The 14,376-nt window shown below is 40.4% G+C and overlaps 1 protein-coding gene across 2 annotated transcripts in view; it reads left to right on the top strand.

The window, feature by feature from the left end:
- NHS (NHS actin remodeling regulator) overlaps positions 1-14,376 on the top strand; it is a 351,391-nt gene that overhangs the window by 315,046 nt on the left and 21,969 nt on the right. For both annotated transcript variants that reach the window (XM_054006889.1, XM_054006897.1), the window contains exon 3: positions 5,633-5,766. In XM_054006889.1, coding sequence (XP_053862864.1) covers positions 5,633-5,766 — 134 coding nt within the window. The remainder of the gene's footprint in view (positions 1-5,632; positions 5,767-14,376) is intronic.

The following is a 14,376-nucleotide window of genomic DNA, read 5'->3' as shown; positions in this document are numbered from 1 at the left end:
TATTGTGGCCTCTCTCCACCATGCCCTTGGAAATTTTTTCAAAAGTTTCTGCATTTCGTCTTTTAGAACGAAGTTCTGCAAGCACTGAATCCTCTCCCCATACAGCGATCAGATCCAGTACCTCCCTCACGGTCCATGCTGGTGCTCTTTTTCGATTATCAGCCTGCATGGTTACCTGTGCTGATGAGGTATCTGTGGTCACCTGTGCTCTCCACGCTGGGCAAACAGGAAATGAAGTTCAAATGTTCGCGGGGCTTTTCCTGTCTACCTGGCCAGTGCATCCGAGTTCGGATTGCTGTCCAGAGCGGTCACAATGATGCACTGTGGGATAGCTCCCGGAGGCCAATACCATCGAATTGCGGCCACACTAACCCTAATTCGAATTGCTAAAATCGATTTTGGCGCTACTCCGCTCGTTGGGGTGGAGTACAGAAATCGATTTAAAGGGCCCTTTACATCGAATTAAATGGCGTCGTTGTGTGGACGGTTACAGGGTTAATTCGAATTAAAGCTGATAAATCCGAATTAAAGTCTTAGTGTAGACCAGGCCTTAGGAAGGTGTTTGGAGTAGCCCCAGGGAGTTGCAGCTGTTACAGGAGGCACTATAGACAGCGGCAGTCCACAGGGCCCTGGGCTGGAACCCGGAGTAGAGGGCGGGCCCAGGTTTCCCCCAAACCTCCCAATTGACCTGGACTGTGGGTCTTCCAGAGGGGAAGGTCTCTGGGCTGTTCCCCAACCCACATGGTGAATCTTTGAGGCAAGAAAATCCTCCAATACGCGCAGGACCCACCAAGATAGAGGAGGAACTTTGTCACAATAGCTAACAGAATGTTAGGAACTATGAGGAAAAGGATCGATAATAAGACAGAAAATATTATAATGCCACTATATAAATCCAAGGCATGCCCACACCTTGAATACTGAGTGCAGTTCTGATTACCCCATCCAAAAAAAATATTAGAATTGAAAAAGGTACAAAGAATGGCAACAAAAGGTTTAGGGTATGGAACAGCTTCCAGACAAGTAGAGATTAAAAAGACTACTTAGAAAAGAGACAACTAAGGGGGAATGTGACATAGGTCCATAAAATCATGAATGGTGTGGAGAAAGTGAATAGGGAAATGTTTACCCCTTCACGTAACACAAGAACCAGAGGTCACCTAGTGAAATTAATAGGCAGAAGGTTTAAAACAAACATAAAGAAGTACATCTTCACACAACGCACAGTCAACCTGTGGAACTCATTCCCAGAGGATGTTGTGAAGGCCAAAATATGAGTGGGTTCAAAAAAGAATTAGATAAGTTCATGGAGGATAGGTGTATCAATGGCTATTAGCCAAGATCGTCCAGGACACAACCCCATGCTCTGTGTCCCTAAACTTCTGACTGCCAGAAGCTGGGACTGGATGACAGGGGATGGAACACTCAATAAATTGCCCTGTTTTGTTCCTTCCCTCTGAAGCATCTGGCACTGGCCACTGTAAGAGGACAGGATACTGGGCTAGATGGACCATTGGTCTGACCCAGTATAGCTGTTCTTATATAATATCTAATATAAAAAACAAGCAGAAGAAACAATTACCTTTTTTTTGTGCAAGTCACCTTTAAAGTGTTCAGTAGCAGCCTTTCTTAGGTGAAGTAGATTTGCATCAATATCAATAATTCTCTTAGTCATTTGTTGTTGTTATTAATGATAATAATTGATTGATCAAATTTGTGAACCTCATATTAACTGGATAAAATGTTACAATTAATTACCACATTTTGACCTCTCTGCAGATTTTAACTCTGCAGCTAACTGTGGGTGCAGTATGTCTTAATAGCACTGCAAAGAGCCATAAAAAGGAATTACAATCATAGTAGCACTAAAATTAGAATGGAACTTTGGTGTTTCCTTAGACAATCAACATAGCAAGTGTCCTAGCATCAGGATAATCTGCTTCTGCCATCTTGTGGACAGGAGAAATTCTGACAACCAAAGCATAAAGGCAGTGGAGAGGAATGGGTAATGGTGTTAAATAACGAATTGTGCTTTGGCAATGTACTATCTTCAGTATTTAATATTAATTCTGCAGCATTAACAGTTTGTCATACATTGTTATATTTTATTTTCTATGTATTTTTTAATTGTAAAATGCAATTATACTCTGAAAAGCACACCTAAAAGTAGCTTTTTCTACTTTATACTTCCTATATCAAATTTGCATTATTTACAAGTAAAAAGATATTTTAACTGCCACTTCTTCAAACTCAGTGTTAGATCAGAAAAACAAGTTACGTTCTCCTTGCCTCACTCATCAAATGCCAGTGACAAAGACTGTTCTATTGGTACTTAGCTGACAATGTTGTTGAGAACGCAGTTGGTGAAAAAGAATCTAGCTTGCGCTTCCATTGGTTCTGCATGCTAACATTAATGGAACTACTTCTACCTTGGCATCAAGAACAGAGGGAGAAAAAAGACACAACCATTCCCCTGTCTCACGCGGATTCCCAGAAGATTTTGAAGAAGCTTGAGTTTGGGCATGGATTGATGCTGGAGAGACTTCAGTACTAGAGCTTTCTAGGCAATGAAAGACTCCGTAGAGCTTGAAATTTTCTTGGAACTGAGAGAGACTAGTATAGCTGGAGCCTTGAAGACGGACACCTCAGTTGTGGGACAAGTCTTTGCCTCAGCATCCGTCTCCCTGATGCCAGTCAAGCAGTCAGAACCTGATGCAGCTGTGGAACCAGGGAATGAAATCCTAGCTTGGAATGTTCCTTCTTATTTCTTCTCACTGGACCTATTGATATACACCTCTACCCCGATATAACGCGACCCGATATAACATGAATTCGGATATAACGCGGTAAAGCAGTGCTCCGGAGAGGGGGGGGGGGCGGGGGGCTGTGCACGCCAGCAGATCAAAGCAAGTTCAATATAATGCATTTCACCTATAACGCAGTAAGATTTTTTGGCTCCCGAGGACAGCATTATATTGGGGTAGAGGTGTACTCAATACTCTATTATACCTCTTAATGTTTCTAGACAAAAGAAACTCCCATTGGAAGTCAGGCTTTGGGTCCAAAGCATCTCTGCGTTGGCCTCACTACCATTTGGGATGTAATTTCAGTCCCATTCTGGGAGACCTCAGGCTCATTAGCCTCCGATGTAGTGTCTTTTAGGAGAGTGAACCTTCCAATGGCCTGTGGCCTCAGTGGATACTCTTTCATCTTGGACATTTGTGCCATGGCAGGGTCAATGATGAATCCACCTTATCCTTACGGTACATGTAATATTTAGCTTATGGAAGCCTTTCAGAATTGCATTCAGTCTTCAAAGGGGACGATAGCTGCACTTCATCTTCCATGGATTGCCTACTGATCTTTTTCTCTTTTGATTTTGGTTGTATTTAAGACAAAAACAAATTACAGGTAGGAAATTTTCAGATTTTTGGGCGAAGACAATAAATCATGTGTTTTTTTTTTTTTCCCCAGTTATTTAAAATTCTTGATCTTTGAGCCTCCAGCTCTCAGTTTTGTTCTGTTTTGTCTTCTCTTTGTGTAAGAGATGGAAATAAATCTGCATGTTTATGGGCAATTTTTCTCTTTACCAATGGGGAAGATCATCTTCAACAACCATTATCTGGATTTTAATTATGTTTCTAGGGGAGTAGTCTCCTGCTGTGATCTGCATTGTGGGGGCTGGATGTGTGGGAGCAGGGCCGGCTTTAAGTCGGTTCGGCCGATTCCCCGGAATGGGGCCTCACGCCTAAAAGGGCCCTGCAACATCCGGGGCTGCAGGCGGAGCAGAAAAAAAAAAAAAAGCCACGTCCTGCTTTTTCCCCCTCCCTCCAGCGCTTGCGCCGCCATACAGCTAATCAGCGCAAGCCTGGGAGGGAGGGGTGAGGAGGAGGAATGCGGCGTGCTTGGGGAAGACGCGGGGCCAGGGTGGGGATTTGGGGAGGGATCCGAGGGGGCAGGGATTTGGAGATGGATCCAATGGGGCAGGGAGGGGGCGGGACTGGGGGCGGGGCCAGGGCGGGGATTTGGGGAGGTATCTAATGGGGCAGGGAGGGGGCAGAGTTGGGGGGGCACGAGACAATTCGTGTCCCGGTGTGGGGTCCCGCACCTGCTAAACCCGGCCCTGTGTGGGAGTGACCCAGAAGGGTTTCTACCATTGAATCATAAAAATCATAGAAATGTAGGATTGGAAGAGACCTCGATAGGTCATCTAGTCAAGTCCCCTGCACTGAGGCAGAACTTAAATCTAGACCATCCCTGACACGTGATTATCTAACCTGTTCTCAAAAACCTCCCATGACGGAGATTCCACAACCTCCTTAGGTAATTAGTTCCAGTGCTTCACTACCCTTATAATTTGGAAGTTTTTCCTAATGTCTAACCTAAATCTCCCTTGCTGCAATTTAAGCCCAGTACTTCTTGTCCTGTGCTCAGTGGTTAAGGAGAACTATTTATCACCTTTTTCTTTATAACAACCTTCTACACACTTGAAGACTGTTATCATGGCCCCACTCAGTCTTCTCTTCTTCAGACTAAACAAATCCAGTTTTTTCAATCTGTCTTCGTAGATCGTATTTTCTAGACCTTTAATCATTTTTGGTGTTCTCCACTGGAATTTCTCTAAATTTGTCCACATCTTTCCCAAACTGTGGTGCCCAGAACCGGACATAATACTCCAGGTAAGGCCTTATTAGTTCTGAATAGAGTGGAAGAATTACTTCTCATGTCTTGCTTACAACACCCCTGCTAATACATCCCAGAATGATGTTTGCTTTTTGTGAAACAGTATTACTTTGTTGGCTCATATTTAGTGTAGCCCCCACATCCTTTTCTGCAGTATTCCTTCTTAGGCAGTCATTTCCCATTATGTATTTGTGCAATTGATTATTCCTTCCTAAGTGGAAGGAATTTTGCATTTTTCCTTATTGAATTTCATCCTGTTTACTTCAAAACCATTTCTCCAGTTTGTCAAGATCATTTTGAATTCTGATCATGTCCTCCAAAGTGCTTGCAACCCCTCCCAGCTTGGTATCTTCTGCAAACTTTATAAATGTACTCTCTATGCCATTATCTAAACCTTTTATGAAGATATTGAATAGAACCAGACCCAGGACAGATCTTTTAGTTGGGATTTGAGTTGCTAATGTTCCAAAGAGTATATGATCTATTTTGTTTAAAGATTAAATGAGCCAAGTCTGGGTTTTAGTTTTGTAAAACCTCATCAGTCAAAAAGGTTTGGGTACTTCTCCTTGGAAGGGGATTTTAATGGGGTATGTGGGGAACTTTGTACACATTTAGTAACAATTACATGTATAGCAACCCTGTGTCCTTACTTTCTGACTCTTTGTCTACCAACTCTTTGGTTTCCTCCGCTGTTGTAGCTCTCACTTGCTGTACCATTAGAATGCAAGCTCCTTGAGGCAAGCACTATATCTTCCTCTGTTTTTGGAAAGCACCATTCAGGGTTTAGGTGCTACTGCAGAAATAATAATAATGAGGAAGACCACCAGCCTGAATCTTTGCTAGAAGATTAAACTTCATTATTTATATCTGTTTAAATCTCAATAAAGAGATTTTTGTTTACTGCATCAATCAGAAAAACTGACTTCTAGTTTCTCCATTTTCAAAACAGAACAACGAAACCGGGGTGATAACAGAGAGCAGAAAGTCCCAGGGCCCATCTCTGTGGTGGTTCCCCCATTTCCCTCCTTTCCTGCAATCTACCGTCAGAAGAGGAAAGAGATAAAGGACCGACACTTGCTAACAGTAAGCTTTTCATGCACACTAAAGCTATAACTTATATATTATTATTGGACCTAATAATAATGATGTTCTTTGTGACCTTTATCATCATGCTTAATAATTACTCTATGGATTTGTGTGGTTACAATACAGTTGACATTGGTCTCTGCCTGATCAGTAACAAACACAGGCTGGTTTCCAGTAAAGATATTGTGGGTTACATTTTGAAGATTCCATTAGGAGACAGATGGGCACTTGAGATTGTATCCTCCTATACAGCTGCCACAATACCTTCAGGTGTCATTCTTAACTAATGCCTGAGCAAGGTGTAATACTTCCAAGAGGAAACTTAGTGTTGTAATTGGAGTCCTGGAAGTACCATTGCCAAGAACCAGGAATTCTAGCATTTCAAATAATGATGGGAGGTAATGATACCGCTTTACTACCCAAGGTACCTGCAGTTACACACATGCCTACAGAGTACTCATCCATCTCTAGTCACAATTTTTATTGCTAATGGACTCTGCTCTGCCATTGTACAGTACTGTACATTCAGATATTTTATTGTACCATAGACTTATGTGAGTATTGTGTCTAGCTTAAGAGCCAACAAGTAAAAATGGTAGTGCAATCAATGAAGTTGCATTGATTAACACCACCTGAAGATCTGACCCAATGTGTGTGTACTGACTAGCCCTTGGCACAAATTTGAAATTAAATTACCGATCTCACAGATCTACCATTGTTAAAGGAATTAGTCTCACCAATATTTTGAGAACTTCACTGTGAGTGAAATTCTCCCCCGTGTTAAGGACCAGTGCAAGTCCCAAATCCCACTTAGGCACCCAAAATCAAGCTTATTGGGACTTAAATAATGCATACACCTTATGTTGGCATCACAGGGATGAATTTCACCCTGTTTGTATATGTACACAATATACAACTGGGCACCTAGACATATGGCTGTGCTGGAATAAGTGGGTAGCTAGTTATTGTATAGTCACATACTTAATTTAGCAATAAACTATATACAAATGTAGTACAAAAGTGTAGTAATGGGAACGGGATCTGAGGGTAATGCACACTTCCAGCTAATGATGATTTCCTAGTGCAGTGTTCAAATCTGCGGCCAGTTCCAATGAAGTGTTTTGTTTCTTTTCGGAAAACACAAATTGCATTATAAGGTAAGGATTAGTTCTGTTTATTTTATTTTTTAACTAAATGGATGTTTTAGATGGCTAATATCAAGGAGACCCCATGGCAGAGGTGAGTCTTAAGGAGGCACTTGAACAAGGATGGGGGCCTTGTGAATCAGCTAAGAAAAGACATTCTGGGATTAGGGGCAGCGTAGAAGAAAGAGGGGAAGACGTTTGCAGGAGAAATAGGTGAAAGGTGGTATCATAGGCAGAGCAGAGGAGACAAAAGGGTCAATGAGAGGCAAGGAAGAAAGGTGTCCAAGATGATGCCAGGTTCTGGGTCTGAATTGGTTCAATGTAATTTGGAAGTATATTGAACGTAAAGTTTCCTTAACTAGCATCAGATGAGGAAAAAAACTTGCCTTTGAAAGTGTATGCTCTGTGGTGAAAGGACTGAATCATAGCTGTGTTTGGAAAGTGACTAGTAGATTTAGACACTACTTTCATATATGTATTAATTATTATTTTGTATTAATGAGCAACAACCTGAGCTCTGTACTTGCAGAAATTAAGCCATGTTAACTGCAGATGTCTGACACCTTTTTCCCTGTAAGAAAGAGTCAAGCCTTGTGTGCATCTTGATTGGGTTTTTTTGGAAACTGCCCAGGCTCAACGTTCCCCCCCCCCCCCCCCCCAAGCAGGAGCAAGCAAAAGTTACTGGAGCACTTGATCCTACTGGCCTCTAGTTAGCTGGCGATGTCTTGTTTTACTAATTCAAATCCAGGGTGCTCCAAAGTGCTGATTAGAGCACTCTGCTTTCATGGGGGAGTTGTAAAAGGAGAGGATGTGGCAAGGTGGTATAGAGTGCGCATGAACACAGACACTGCTTGGCAAACACTGTTGGAGTAGCTCTTACAAATCTTCAATCAAACAGTGGAGGACTAATTGAATTTGTCAGGCCTCCCTCCCCCCAATTTAATGGCATCATTAAAGAAAGTTGAAAATACGTCAGAGGTGAGATTTCCCTTTTCAGTGTGTTACATCTGCTGCAATAGGCTTATTGACTCCTCTGAATTTCTAAATGCTTCTGGGAGCTGATGGATAATTTTTGGTGTATTATGCCAATTACTGGTTGCATTGCCTGACCATTAATGAAGTAACAAAACATTATGGCTGAAAACCACTTGAAATTTTCATACATGGAACAGCAGCATATCCTCTATTTCCCTTCCTTTGCCTTCAAGGAACGTGCTCATGAAAGAAAAACTAGCTCATGCCAACAAAAAGCCATTTTCAATGCATCTTTGAGGCTGAAAATTCAAGCAATTGGGAATGAGGAAATTCCAAAAGTTACAGACCAAACTTTTCAAACTTGGGTACATTAACATTCAGCAAGTGGCCTGATTTTTCAGAGGTGATTACTACCTACAGCTCCCGTGGATTCAATGGGAGCTGAAGCAGTTCAGTACTACTGCAAAACAGCCTATTTACTTAGATGCCTAACTTTAGGCACCCAAGTTTGAGCATTTTGACACAACTTTAATGTTTTAAAGTTCAAGTTGTTGTCTTGGCTTTATAAAACATGCGTATGGTAGAGAATAAATAGAACAACCAATAATAAATTAAGGATTACATTTGATAAGGAAAAAAAACTAGAAAACATAACATAATGTAGGATCATCAAACTTTTTAGGTGTCCAGGGCAAGATGTGTCCAAAATTCAGCTTATTGTCTTACCTTTCCACGAAACAGAAGTCTAAGTACCACTCATGCTGCCCCTTTTGCCTATGAAGAAAACAAAAGCAATTTGGGAAAGACACAGACTTGACAGAACAATGGGATTATTCCTCAGACGTTCCCATGACAACCCTGCATGTAACATCTCCTACTACAGCCATTGAAAACTGAGATTCTGTGTCATTGTGACTGAAATTACGACTTTTGTTTCACATTCTTCAATCTTTTCTTCTTTTTTTCTGGTGCCCCACTCAGTCTAGTGAAGCGTGAAGCTCCAAAAGTTCAGAATTTGAGTTCAGAACCTTGTGATTCTGCAGAATTGGTCTGGAAATCTCAGAAGAACAAGTTTTCTCACAGATCTCTGGCTGTTCAACTTCAGGACATAAATACTTTTCAGAAATGGGGGGAACACTTTCACATTTTGAAATACATACTGACATACGCAAAGTTCAGTTTAAGCTTGACTGTAAATACAGTCTGGGCAGAGATTCAAGAGACTTCTATTTTCAGAACTTGCTTTCCCCATCCTTAGACAAGACCTCATCCGGAACAAGTAAGGAATGGAATCAAGTATCAGAGAGGTAGCTGTGTTAGTCTGAATCTGTAAAAAGCAACAGAGGGTCCTGTGGCACTATTAAGACTAACAGAAGTATTGGGAGCATAAGCTTTCATGGGTAAGAACCTCACTTCTTCAGATGCAAAAAGAAGTGAGGTTCTTACCCACGAAAGCTTATGCTCCCAATACTTCTGTTAGTCTTAAAGGTGCCACAGGACCCTCTGTTGCTTTTTAAGGAATGGAAATGACCCATCCGGTTATTTAGTCCATCTCCCTGCCATTTCAGAAATATTCCCTGTGGTATGTTCTGCAGTGCTTTGTATATACCACTTTTAAATGATTCAAAGGGAAACTCAAATCAAACACACCAAGTTTCAGTTTTGTGTTGAAGCCATGTGAAACCTCAAGAAAATACTAAGGGGCTGAAGGATTTTAATTAATCCCGCTGTGCACTTCCTATGCACAAATGGCACCTACCATTCTTCATAGAAAAAGATATCTGTACTATTGAATCTGCAGATTGAATATGTAAAGCAATATATAAACACTAAGTGTGGTACATACAGTCGGATGTTATAGGATTATTATTATATGCTGCCTTCTGTTAGAACACCATGTGTGGTATGACTTCTGTCAGAAAACAAAGCTTATTTTTGTATTTACCTTGTCAAAACACTGAAGCATTCCATTAATCATTAAAGGATTGTCAACATTTTAACAGATCACACTTGTAATGTTCCAAACTAAAATAAACACCCACAAGCAGATAAAACAAAAACTTGTGGAAAGTAAAACATATGGAGATGTAGGCATGCGAGTAAGATTGTGTCTTATAGCAATAAAATGGGGGAAAATAGCATGGTAAGAACTATTTTTTATTTTCTCTACCAGTATTGCCTGACTACATGAAAAAGCTACTGTGTAGTTACAGAATATTAATCTCTAAATATAGTACACAACCCTTTGTTCAAACTATTGGAAATATGCTGATCTTTTACTAGCACTTCTTTTCCTCTTCCCAACAATGTTAATTATTCTATCAATTAAATCAGTAGTTTTGCCTTGGCTACATAAGACAAACAAATGATTTGTTCTGATCTCCTCTTAAAATTCTGTTATGGGGGAGAATAACATTATTTAGCACTTACACAGTGCTTTACAATTCCAAAGCACTCTACAAAAGTGGTTTAATTCATCCTTGCCATTTGCCTATGAAGTAGAGAAGAAGTAAACTCTCCATTTTACAAATGGGAAGCTGAGACAAGGAGGTTAAGTGATTCACCCAGTGCCACTTGAAAAAGTCAGTGTTAGAGACAGAATTAGCACTCAAGAGATCCTGGTTTCAGCACTGGTTTCAAACCACTAGTTCACATTTCTCCTACAGCTTATTTTTCCAATATATAGATTTTTGTTTTCATATTTAAAAGTTATGGAGTCTTATTATTGAAGAGTTGTATATTCATTTTGGGTGAAGTAGGCCAAGACAAGTCCTATACACCACTTAAATTGGATTTATGTGGTGTTTGGGCTACATGCTGACCCGCTGCACTGGGGTGAATTTCAGCTTTTTAAATTGTATTCATAAGGTCATCCAGAAAGGAAGTTTCCAGCATGCTCTCTCTCTTTGACCTGTCCAGTGATACAGAAATCAGGGCTATAAACAATGCTTAATCCCCTTGTTTGCCTTTTTGTTAGTTCTTGCTCTTAGGGGGGTCAATAATAAAGTTTTTTGAATTATAAACTGTGGCATTGGTCACATTACTGTTAAAGCTTTGTCAGCACTTCCTCTCCTTGCAGGGGTTTGGGAATCAGCCATCAAGATTTCCTGCAGGCTAACATTTAGCATATACAATTTAAGTGAATTTTTGAACTAATTTTGAGGGGGGGCGGAAATCAGTTTATCCATTTCTAAATTAAACAAACATACAGGGAATAAAAACTTTCTGCTCTTGAAAACTTTTCTGCACTCACTAAACAGCTTTGAATAGAGGAACACAAATGAGTTGTTTGCTCTTGGTTTTATATTTCTCCTTTAACCTTTTTGCTATGGGTCCCATATCCGCTGTGCAGTCACTTACTTTGAAATGCCAACATTTCCTGGAATACTGTCACTTCAAATGAGGTGTGCTAAGGCAACGCGGACACTGCTTTTTTCACAAGCCTTGCCTTACTATTTGCAAACCATAAACGACACTGGAGCCCAAAACTCCTGGGAGGAGAAAAGGGAATGAAGTAGTGATTTGCCACTTCCTGTGGACCAGCTGCATTTCCTCCTCCTCATCCTATTGCTGGAGCAGGAAAGTGAGTTGGTCTATGTATTGCCAAGCTGGCAAGTGCCCGACTGCAGGTGGCCTTCATGGTCACTTGCATTGATTAGTCTTAAGGTTTGCACCACCTGGTACGTTATACTGCACAGAAGTGGTTAACGTCGAAGAGATGCTGAAAATAGGAGATGTGTCTGTGCAATTAAGATTTTTACATGGGTAGCCTGATATTTCAAAGGCTTGGCACATTAACAATTACAGCCATGAAAAGAGTTGCATTGAAAATGCTGGGATCTCTCATAAAAGTAACGGTATTCACATGTGTCAGTGCAGCAGAAGTCCCTAAGTAATTAATTACACACTAGACTGGAATGGTTTCAGAAGAATTTTTCTAGTCCCATGCAGAAAAATGCCTTTAAAAATACTGAATTTGTATTTAATAGATCGACTGTTGCCATCGCAGTTTGTCAACAACACAAATGAAATGCACTATGAAAAACTGCCTACATGCAAAATTATCTGACAGGCCAGAATGGCCCGGGGTGTTTAATATGATTTCATGACTAATTACATATTTCCCAAGCCAGTTAGAGCTGGTCTTTTGAGTTTCTGAGAGAGTTTTTTTAAAAACAAACCAACCCCCAACCCTACAGATATGACCTATTTAAATAATGACATTTTGTTCTTGCTTTACATTATCCTACCTTTATTTTTCCCCACAATGGAGTGAGGTGAGGACAGATTGTCAGGCATACCCTCATCAGCCTTGACTTTCTTAGCTTTTGTTGTTGTTTGTCGCAATTGCACTCTAATTACTTTATTCAAAGACTATAACATTGAAATGTAGGAAGGTTCATCTGTGGTTAGGTACTGAGCAGCAACTTGGGAGATCTCAGTTCAATACCCAGTTCTGCAACAGACTTCCTGTATGATCTTGGGAAAGTCAGTTAGTATTTTTCCACTGACTTCATTGCATTTGGATCAGGCCCATAATCTCTCTCTGCCTCAGAACTCCATTTGTAAAACTGGGATAATACTTTACTTTCTTCCTCCCTTTGACTTGTCTATTGAGAATGTAAGCTCTTAGGGGCTGGGACCGTCTGTTACTATGGCTGTTTAATACAGCGGGATGCACTTCTCAATTGGGTCTTCTAAGTGCTAACGTAATACAAATAGGTAATAATAGCAATAATTATAATAAAATAACTGTATGAAGGCATATACCAACTGCTCAGGATACAGAGATTCACCCACATCTGTAGGAGGAGAATGGTGAAATCAGCACAAACTTAATTTACTTTTAGATTAAATTGCAACTTTATAATGTTGTTATTGAGAAGACAAAAGAGGAAAAAAACCCCAGGGTTTAAATGAAGGCTGTGCGCTGATCGTATTGCATTTGGTTCTTTGTGTTCAATGGAGACATCCCATATGCTGTACATGGTATCATGAAATTCAGTTAAACCAACATTTCAAACGTGGCTTCTGATTTTGGGTGCCCATTTTGAGACATCGTCGTCCAGATTTTCAGAGAAGCTGAGCACCTGCAGCTCCAATTGACTTCAAATGGATTTATAGGTGCCCAGCACATTTGAATATCAGGTGTAAGGGGTCTTAAGGTGGGCAGCACAAAATGATGGCTACCTAAATCAGTAATCACACCTTAATATTTTATCATTAGGGTCCATCTTGCAAAGTGCTCAGCACCTGGCAGGATTGGGCCTATAATTTGTCATCGGAAGTAGCATCTGAAAAAGACAGTGCCTGATCTGATTCAATCTGGAAAGGAGAGGGAAGTTAACGATGCTAAAAGATGCCAGCTTGACAGCCTTGTCTGAAAATCTGTATTTACCCACAGCACAGATAAAACACTGACAGCAACAGTGCAAAGCTTCCTCAGATTGCCCCACCAAAGTGCTTCACTCTTAATCTGGATGAACCACCTGGAATTGAATGAATAGTGTAGCCTCATGCCAGCTCAGTTCTTGGTCTCTATGCTGAAACTGCCACCACTTGTGGGGTTTTTTATGATGGAGTCTATTGAGAACTGAAATGAGATCACTGACCAGTCATCAGATGGCAAATCACTACCAAGCTTGGCTGGATTTCAACTGGTCATCAAGGCAGTGCCCTGACTAAGAAAAAAGACGGGTTCTTAACTGGCATTCTAACTTGAGGTAAAAGCCTAGTAAAGACAAGACAGTCTGTAGTTTTCACATGAGTTGGCAAGTAGATTTTAGACTAGATTTTCCCATATCTTTAACACGACCTGCTGACTTTTGTGCAAACCACAGACTGTCTTATCTTCACTCAGATTTAACTCAAGTTAGCTACCTGCATTAAGAACACACCTTTCTTTCCTTGAAGCCAAGGCTTGAGAGTGGAAAAGTGGATATTTAAGGAATACTGTCTTTTAACAAGTTTTTTCTTCACCCATTTTATTCCTCCTTTCATCTCTATTATTTTTAAAATACCTAGTATTGTGGTGTAGTCATACCAAAGTCTGTCTTTAGAGTTGTATTTCAATGCAGATCTTTTCTAGTCACTCATTAGACAATCCTGATATTTTTGCCAATAGGATTCTGGCTGCACAAGCACTTCTAATGTAGGTTATGGCCTCTTACCGATTAAGTCATTCAGAAATCCCATAACCTCTCTGTGTGCGTTGAATGCCTTTATTGGTGCTGATATTTTTTTAGGCCATTAATATGAATACACTGTTATGCTTTGTTGGCATTTATGGCTGCTTTCAGCATTGGAGCAGAGTTTCTTAATTTTTTTTAATCCACTTAAGGATTTTCAAAAAAAAAAGTAGTAGTAATTCTTGGAAAGTAATTCAGGCATTATGCAGTCTGCATTGAGCAGCAAAGCATTATTAATGATTTTTTTTTTAAACCTCCCTATCAGTCATGTGATTTTAGCCTCTTTCCCACTATCCCAC

The sequence above is a fragment of the Malaclemys terrapin genome, chromosome 1 (assembly GCF_027887155.1).
Source record: "Malaclemys terrapin pileata isolate rMalTer1 chromosome 1, rMalTer1.hap1, whole genome shotgun sequence".
Lineage (NCBI taxonomy): Eukaryota > Metazoa > Chordata > Testudines > Emydidae > Malaclemys > Malaclemys terrapin.
The sequence above is the reverse complement of the archived record's forward strand: the minus strand, read 5'-3'. Positions and strand labels throughout refer to the sequence as shown.